The 9195-nt window shown below is 35.6% G+C and overlaps 1 protein-coding gene across 1 annotated transcript; it reads left to right on the plus strand.

The window, feature by feature from the left end:
• Positions 1 to 2590: 2590 nt before the first annotated feature.
• On the plus strand, positions 2591 to 7018 carry LOC110773280 (UDP-URONIC ACID TRANSPORTER 1). The gene is made up of 4 exons (XM_021977788.2): positions 2591 to 3190; positions 4081 to 4184; positions 5346 to 5574; positions 6613 to 7018. Exons 1-4 carry the CDS (start codon positions 2747 to 2749, stop codon positions 6757 to 6759), a joined length of 924 nt encoding a protein of 307 aa, XP_021833480.2. The 5' UTR covers positions 2591 to 2746; the 3' UTR covers positions 6760 to 7018.
• The last annotated feature ends 2177 nt before the right edge of the window (positions 7019 to 9195 follow it).

Below are 9195 nucleotides of genomic sequence, written 5' to 3' on the forward strand. Positions count from 1 at the left end.
GGGAGTACTTCCAACAATGATACTACAAAATTTTTGGAGCAAATTGCAAGGAACGGCATCATGAGAATTGAATTAGACATGAAAAAAGATGCGGACGAGAAGGCAATGAATGAAGAATATGCAAGAGAAAGGGAGTATGTACGCAAACAAGACATTGAGAAGAAGGACCGGGAAACCATGGACATGGATACAAGCCATATGTCCCCTGAAACAAAACAATTTTGGAAGCTAGAACGAAGGGATGTTATGAGAATAAGACTTTTCTGTGACGATGGACCTAGCAACACCGATTGGTTAAATGATCAAAACCATTAAGTTAGTTTGCTTGCCTTTTATTTCATTGTATTTTAATGTTTTGTATTAAAGTAGTTCTAATTCTTGTCTTTTATTTAATTAGTAGTAATTCTTAACCGAAATCTTATCCGAAAATTTTATTCAAAAATTTTATCCGAAAAATTCATTCGAATTATGAGATATGAATTTTATAATAAATATTGACACGCGAGAACCGAAAATCTTCTCCAAATTAATTGTTTAGGTAAAAAAAAAAAAGAAAAAAAAAGTGAATAGTATTTGCAAACACACCTTATTTTTTGCAAGGGCTACCACTATTCACATGAATAGTATCTCCCCTTGCCTCCCCTTGCCCTTTGCCATGGCAAATGGGTGGAAGTGCTCTGACAACAAGTTGCTTTTCCTCTTTTGATTCAGAGGACAAGATCTTCTATCCACTAAGGAAAAAAATAAAGAAAAAGTACAAAGAAGAGAGAGCGAGAGAGATATAGAGAAGAGAGAGAGTGATAGAGAGACAAAAAGAGTCTACATTAGGCAGCATAACGATTTAGTATAGGGATGACAACATACCGGTTCGAGGCTAGGTATGACAATACCATTCCTGTTCTCGCTCCCCATCCCCCTACCCCTACCTAGGGATGACATAAATCTCTGTTGGGCCGAGTCCCCATCGGGTCTCCGATCCTAATGGGGGGAAATTTCATGAGAAAATCAGGGGCAAGTATGGAGATCCCCGAGTTCTAAAAATCCTAGGTCGGGGACAAGCAAGGGATTGTATTGTTATCCCTATCCCTATACCTGACACAATAAGTAATATATTTATTTTCTATTAATATATATTATAATATAATATATCCATGCTATAATATAATATATATTTAGTTTTGTCAAAGTGAATTGAGATTATTTTGAGTTGTTGAGTTGAATTTTATAATTCAATAGAATGTAATTGAGTTTAATGATAATTTAAGATGAAATTTAAGTGTTATAGTATATGATAAATATTTTTTTAAATAAAAAATGGGGATTCAAGGTGGGTTTGGGAGGTAGCCCCCAAAGGGGTTCCTCGATTTTTTTAAAAACCGGGGATAAAGGTGGGGACGGGCCGAGAATGGGGATGGTATTGTCATGTTTGGCCTCGAACCGGCCCGTTGCCATCCCTATCCCCACCCCTATCCCGATAAAAATATTTCCCTGATGAGAATTTATGCCATTCCTAATTTAGGGGATTTCTAAATGGAAATTAAACTCGATTCAATTTAATATTATATTTTTTTGGTGTAAAAACTTGAACCAAACTTTTGGAATTTGCATATTTAAGCCAATTTGAACAATTTGAGTTTTTTTTTTTTTTGGTTCGTTGTTGTTGAGATATTTAGTCATATACTCATTTTTAGCATTAATAATATAGATAAACCCTACACCATTTAATTTCTATAAACAAACCCAAAAAATGACAGCTGACCTTATTGAATTTAATTTTGATTATTAAATTACTTTGATGCCCTATTGAGTGTTTTGGGTATTTTTATGAGGTTTTGGGGTTGGACTTGTTTTAAGAAATTGATGACAGGTTTGTAATTTATAAGAAGTTAAAAGCCTCTTTGTTATATTGTAAATGGGCTTTGGTGTGTTTTTAAAGTCCATTTCATATAAGTTTTTTTTTTTTTTAATAATTTAGGCCTCTATATTGGGTATAATAGTGAATCTCCTTCTTTTTTTCCCTTCCCTATTTAGAGCATGTCCAGCCTTGAGCCAAGACTGGGCAAAAGGCCCCCCAAGGCAGCCCAAGAGAGCTCCAGCGGGAGAGAAATGGCCCGGGCAAATGGTGGGTCCCATCAAACTAGGCAAGCCCACGGGCAGATCTTGCCTGGGCTGCAGCCCGAAGGCGCTGACGTCAGCGAGTAAAAAAAATTCAAAAAAATCCAAAAAATTTTCAATTTTTTTTTAAAAAAATACCAAAAAATTATAGATATTTTCCCTATAAATACATAACAATTTTATGCACTTTCTAAATTGTTTATATTTTGTTGCATAATCTTTTTTTTTTCTTGCCCTTGCCCTAGCATTCCAAGGGTGGAACCAACTAAGGCAAGGCTGACACTATTCACATGAATAATGGCAGCCCTTGCCTTGCCTTAGCCTTTATAGGTGGACATGCTCTTAGAGTTAACTAGCATCATTACCCTCAGACAAAAAAAAACAAACGTTTCTTTCATGCCACGATGGCATGTTCCTTTCCACACGCGTCGTACACACATCTCAGCAAATGCTCCGTACCTACGTATCAAAAAAGCGAAAAAGAAAAACAAACCGAGAGACCAAAAAGAGGACATAATTATTTTCCATTGAAGATCGAAGCTCAGATGAGAGCTTCTCCAAACAAATCCAAGCACCTGGTTCAAGGAGAAAACAAATCCAAGCAACAATCTTTTCACCAAAACCTTTGAAAATGTCGTCAAAGAAACAAGCCATTTTCATATCTTCCCTCGTAATCCTCTGGTACTCATCAAACATTGGTGTTATTCTACTCAACAAGTTCTTGCTCTCAAACTATGGCTTCAGATTCCCAATCTTCCTCACAATGTGCCACATGGCTGCCTGCGCCATTCTCAGCTACATCTCCATTGTTTTCCTCAAGATTGTGCCTTTGCAGACCCTCAAATCTAAGTCCCAGTTCGTCAAGATTGCAACTTTGAGCATTGTCTTTTGTGGGTCTGTTGTGGGTGGCAATATTTCACTCAGATACCTTGCGGTGTCGTTTAATCAGGCTGTCGGTGCAACGACACCGTTTTTCACTGCCCTTTTTGCGTATTTGGCGACCCTTAAGAGGGAGGCTTGGGTCACCTATGCTGCTCTTGTGCCTGTTGTTACTGGAGTGGTGATTGCTAGTGGGGTATGCTTATCTTGTTCGTTGGATCATTTATTTTAATCAGCATTTCATAGCTTTAACATTGCTTTTTATTTGCTTCTGTGTAGTTTTTATTTTTTAATTTTTTGGGAAAATTAATTTTGATTTGGTCTGTATTCAAATGCTGTTAAATTCCCGGTGTATCTTGCTTTGAATTTGTTTAGTTTCGTATGAAATGCAAATATATTTTTCTTATTTTAGCTGCTTTAATTAGTTTCTGTCCAGATATATATATATATATATAGTTGATAGATGCCACTTACTGATCCAGATCTGGAGATCAGCTACAGGGGTTAACTTGTGATGGTTTATTTTACACTAGCTAGATTTTCTATCTGGCTGAAACTTGAAATCATGTCAATTTCCGGTGATAATTGCATTTGGCTTGAGAAGTGGTATTGAAGATTACAGTAATTGGAAATGCTCTGTTCTTTTAATAGAGAGGATATTGGTAAAAAAATTAAAACTAAATCACTTGTAATTGATAATGACCGGTGCTAGACCGTGGCTGGTGTAAGCAATTAAGAAACAAGGATGGGCCATAATCAAAACCATGAATGGCTAATGTAGTGATGCGAGGCTGGTGATTAAAGTTTGTGTTGGCATATGATATTTGTATCTGATGGTTTTGAAGAATGTAACAGCCTGCTTCTTAGTTTCTCTAGTTGTTTTGTTATCCTTTTTTCTTTGTAAACTATACAAGTATAATAAACAAAGGAGAAGAAGAAATAAACTATTCATTTAATTGATGCTGTGGACTGCTAGGTTCCTTATTCATATGCCATACTGTAATCTGCGTTTTTCGTTTTTCGTATAAGCAATGTGCTTCCGTTGCAATATTAGTAGAATCACACGAATTTCTTGGTTGGTGGCAGGGCGAGCCAAGTTTTCACTTCTTTGGGTTTGTTATGTGCATTAGTGCAACTGCTGCAAGGGCCTTTAAGTCTGTTCTTCAGGGTATCCTACTTTCTTCTGAAGGGTAAAACTTGAAAGCTTTTCACTGTATAATTTCTCATCTGAACACTTGTTTAAACTTTATATTAGCTCTCTATATTTGGACAGTTTCTGGTAATTAACATTTACCACCTGATAATATTTAAGAAGGGATTAACTCTAACTCTTCTCATCACTACTGAATGTGCTAGTTATAGTATGCTGATAAGGAACTTATGAAAAAGTGGGGCATGATATGGCCAGGGATACACAACTAAAAGTAATAATATACCTTTGAATGCAAATATATGTTTCCGGTTTTCTTAATACCTAGACATGTGCCTGTCGTAGGGAAGGAAGTGAAATATATTGATTGAGTGAACTTCAATAATTTATGAAGGCTGATCTCTGAATGTGTTGGAATCTAACTTTTGTTCTTCAAATATTATATTATTACATATTTTCTCTTTCCAAAGAACGAAGCAAGAGATGAGGGTCCTAGCGTGAAAGCCATTTAGCAGTAGGCTAGAGAAGTATAGAGGCCCTTTGATTGCTTCACACACAACTGTTTTCTAGGTTACCTGTCCCCAAAGAGACCTGAAACTTATATTTTCATGTAGCTACAAAGATTCCGGGTTTGCGAAAATCAATCTAAATCATTTCTTTGCAGACAGACATAATATATATAGTTAAATCTAGTTAAATTAAAATATAATAACCAATCTTGAGCTAGTAGATCTGTTTTTACGATTAGGACTCATGACTAAAACACTTAAACTATGAGTGTTTTTTTCTCTAAGGTAAAGAAATCGGGAATGTCTTATTCTATACCGTCTGAGTGTTGTAATCCTAAATTGATTGTTTATTTTTTTTACTTGGCTAGAGCCTACACACACAAATGTATGCATATGTGTATATACATTCTCTATTGAGGCAGTTATTCTATTTGGTGTTTCTGCTCTTTTTCTTGTATATGCTCGTAGATATACTCCAATCTTGCTCGACTTGGTTGACAAGGAATGGACATTCTGCACAGAATATTATAATTTTTTGATCAGTTAGAATTGTGATATTTTCTGTTCAAATTGTAAATGTCTCCTTTTTAGTTCTATTCCATCTTCATCTGAAGCCAAATTGAAGCACTCTTTTTTTCTTGATCTGGTGTTTTATTACTATTTGGTCTCTTTATATGTCTTGTACTTAACAGGGAAAAGTTGAACTCCATGAATTTGCTGCTGTATATGTCTCCAGTTGCTATTCTAGTGTTGTTGCCTGCTGCACTTATAATGGAGCCCAATGTTGTAGATGTCACTCTGTCACTTGGAAGGGAGCATAAATTCATGTGGTTACTTCTTTTGGTTAATTCAGTAATGGCGTATTCTGCTAATTTGTCAAATTTCTTGGTGACCAAACATACAAGTGCATTAACACTTCAGGTTTTGACATCTTTCACCTTGTTTTTCCTAGTTCTTTCTGTCTTATATAATTATTTCCCAAATTACTAGGTCAATTGTTCTAATTTCAGTGGATAAAAAATGATACACAATATATAATGTATGTTTATGTATATGTGCATACATATATGATGCTTAGGTTGCCACACTATTTTGGACCATTGATCATGTTAATTTATTCTGAAATGTTTGATATAAATTTATAGTCTTGCAACATAAGCATTTGTTTGACAAGGGAACATTGCTCGATATATGTATGTATATAATTACAGTCCAGCTCTTTACAAGACGTGCGTTCCTGCCTCGCTCGACTGGTGGTGGAGGTGGGTTGCCTGGCGAGGCAAATTATTTTGTGTCGGTCGTCCGGCACACATTAACCAATTAGATCTTAGGCTTTTTCGTTATGTTTTGTTTTTGCATGGATGATCCTTGAAGAACCTAGGAAGTGAACTGTTTTGATCATTTGACTGTAGGCTGGAAACAAACACACACACACACACACACACACAATGCTTTCATTTCTCCTGAAGCGGCTGCAGTCCGGTCAATCAGAAGTGTCTTTTTTCCGATTCCCAGTAGCCCAAAAACTGATAGTTAAAATATAAGCTCATAGGATGACACTACACCCGCTTAATTAGTCAACCCTATCTGGACTGGGATTTAATTTTTTTTTTTTAATGAAAACTGCTGTTGGTCAAAGAAAGTTGCTGCTAGCAGCATAAAAAATAAGCCAGTTCAGCGGCCACTGCATCTGCATATAGTTTGGACGTTGACGTCTAGATAAGAGACGTCTTCAGCTCCTTCGAATGACTGTAAAATTTTGTTTTCTTTTTTGTTTGTCTCGTGCTTAGGGTTCCATATATATGCATATACGAAGGTTCTTTGCACAATTCATGCAAACACTTCTAAATGCAGTTGAATCAATTTGTTGTAGGTGACTAAAATTTCTGTTATTTTTTTTATCTTTTGTTATTCTTGAACTCCCATATAATTTCGTGACTGGAATTATGCTGCAATCAGGTATTAGGCAATGCAAAAGGTGCTGTGGCTGTTGTTATCTCAATTCTTCTTTTCAAGAATCCTGTCACTGTTATCGGTATTGGTGGTTACATGATAACTGTTGCGGGGGTCGTTGCTTACGGAGAAGCAAAACGGAGGTTTAGATAATTGATCGTTGGCAATTACCATTTTTTTGTTTGTTTGTTTTGTTTTTGCTCGCTTAAGTATTATTGTTGAAGAGGTTAGTGAGATTATGTGCAACTATATTCTTAGTGAATATTGTTTTAGTTGATAGAGGGAGAGAGTTCATTGTGTTGTTGTATTAGAGAAAGAAAGAGAATTCATTGTGGTGTTGTATTCTTACATGTATAGGCAACTCCTTTGTACCAGATTCGATCCTAGTTATTTATAGCCCATTTTGGAACCATATTCTCTTTGAACCAAGATTGGAGTAAAACTAAGGTATCAAAATATTTTATTGCATTCGATAAGAAATATTTCATACATGATTTTCAGTATAAAAAATCTAAGGGGGCGTTTGGTATCCTTAGTTTCAAAAATTTTGGGATTGAGTTTGAACTTGTTCGAGCCTAGGGACCAAATGATGATTCCTATAAAAAATTAATGCTCCTGGTGCCATTACATCTGGTTTTAATATTGTTGGAAAATAAACTGATGGACCTCTTGGAGAGTAAGACGCCAATAAGGGTGCTGGCTTGCTGCCCACACATACAATAATATTTCCAGCAGCTATAGAGGAAGTAATGGTCCCATGCCAGTCAGTATCCCTAGCTGAGTTTTGTTTCCAGCTAATTTCCCGAAACGATCTTTATATGCCTTATCAAAGTATCTCACTCCTATTATTTTTGAGTTACACAGAGAGGAAGAGGAGTTAAAATATTTTCCTCCATCACATGATCCTCTCCACTTTGATATATTTCTAGCTTTCATACCATGGTCTTTGAAACTTAAGCTTTCTGGCCAAATCCCACTATCTATGATACCAATAATGATACCGTCACCATAATTTGAGTCTGGCCACAAACCATATATAGGGTTGAGGGAAATAAATTCTGGGGTGCGAGTGGTATAAAGCTTTCCAATCTCGTCCTTAAAAGCTGTAATAAATCCTAAGTGGTTCTTTAAAGGGCTTATTAGATCTAGGTCCAAAACGATTAGCTGTCATTGGGTTTAGTCCTCGCGTTTTTTTGTTTTAGATGTAGGTCCTTTGATATTTATTACTTTTTTGTTGTGTCGATTTTACCTTTTGAGGTAAATAAGGAAAACACATTGAAAATCTAAATTTAATGCATTATTTCCTTGTAATTGAATTCCAGAATTTAAATTTTGAATTCTTTCCTTGATAATATTCCTAATATATGGATAAAATACAATTTAATCAATAAAAAGTAAAGACCCACATATTATACCAATCAATCAGATAAGCACCCACATTAAATTATGTACCTGACATACAAGTAAATATTGTTATTATTAGCAACGAAAAATATTCAATGATAAATTGTGTATAAGTTAGGAACATAAATTAGAAGACTACCTATAAGTCAAATACAAAAATAGACAAAATAAAATTGTATGTTACCTATAAAAAAAAGTACATAAAATACTATTACACATTGTTAAAAATATGAAGAAAAAAAAAAAAAACACACACACACACACACACACACACACACACACACACATATATATATATATATATATGTCTATGCAATAGGCAATATGACATAAATGACTATTACCCGATTCAAGTCATAAGGGGCAATATTGGAACAAAAAATAATTTTTTTTAAAAAATAGTAAAAAGATTACATCATAAAATATTTAAAAAGTAATGTAATTCTATGTGGCACAAAAGTCAAAGGACTTGGATCAAAGTCACCAAATTCGAGGATTAAACCTAATTCCTCAATAGGAATTTGGATCTATATCAACTTTTCTATTCTTTTCGAGTAAAGTCACTGTTGATATTATTGGTACCAATGATCAAGCCATTAATGCTTGTGTTTCTTGGCCTGGACAGTCCCCTTGGCTTCTAACTACAATCTATGCTAAGCCTTGCAGTAAAAGAAGAGAGAATCTTTGGGAATACCTTAACTTTGTGGCTGGCTGCCACCAATTGCCTTGGTTGCTGGCTGGGGACTTCAATGATATGCTTTCAACGGAGGATAAATTGGGGGGAGCCACTCTTAGAAGATTGAAAGGCTTCAAATGTTGGTTTGATGCTAATGAAATGATTGATTTGGGTTTTGTTGGGCCGAAGTTTACTTGGACTAACTAAAGGGTCTTCGAGAGGCTTGACCGAGCCATTTGCAATTTGAGTTGGAGAAGTTCGTTTCCTGAGGCTCATATCAGACACCTTCCGAGGACTAAATCTGACCATTGTCCCATTAAAATTAGCTTGACTTCCCAGTTCACTTTATCTCCCAACAACAGACCGTTTAGGTTTGAGGCTATGTGGATGAAACATGAGGATTTTAAAGGCTTCGTTACCCATCACTGGTCACTTGGAACTGGAAATGCCCTTGATAAGTCTTGTGCCTTAGTGAAACCCCTGCATCAATGGAAAACCTCTGTCTTCGG

The sequence above is a fragment of the Prunus avium genome, chromosome 7 (genome assembly GCF_965620075.1).
Source record: "Prunus avium chromosome 7, drPruAviu1.hap1.1, whole genome shotgun sequence".
Lineage (NCBI taxonomy): Eukaryota > Viridiplantae > Streptophyta > Magnoliopsida > Rosales > Rosaceae > Prunus > Prunus avium.

Bases quoted from the DNA above. Each gene is read 5' to 3' on its own strand.
- LOC110773280 (XM_021977788.2), top strand. From the start codon at position 2,747: ATGTCGTCAAAGAAACAAGCCATTTTCATATCTTCCCTCGTAATCCTC. The intron at 3,191-4,080 runs GTATGCTTATCT...GGTTGGTGGCAG, and splicing joins GAGTGGTGATTGCTAGTGGG to GGCGAGCCAAGTTTTCACTT. The intron at 4,185-5,345 runs GTAAAACTTGAA...TGTACTTAACAG, and splicing joins ATCCTACTTTCTTCTGAAGG to GGAAAAGTTGAACTCCATGA.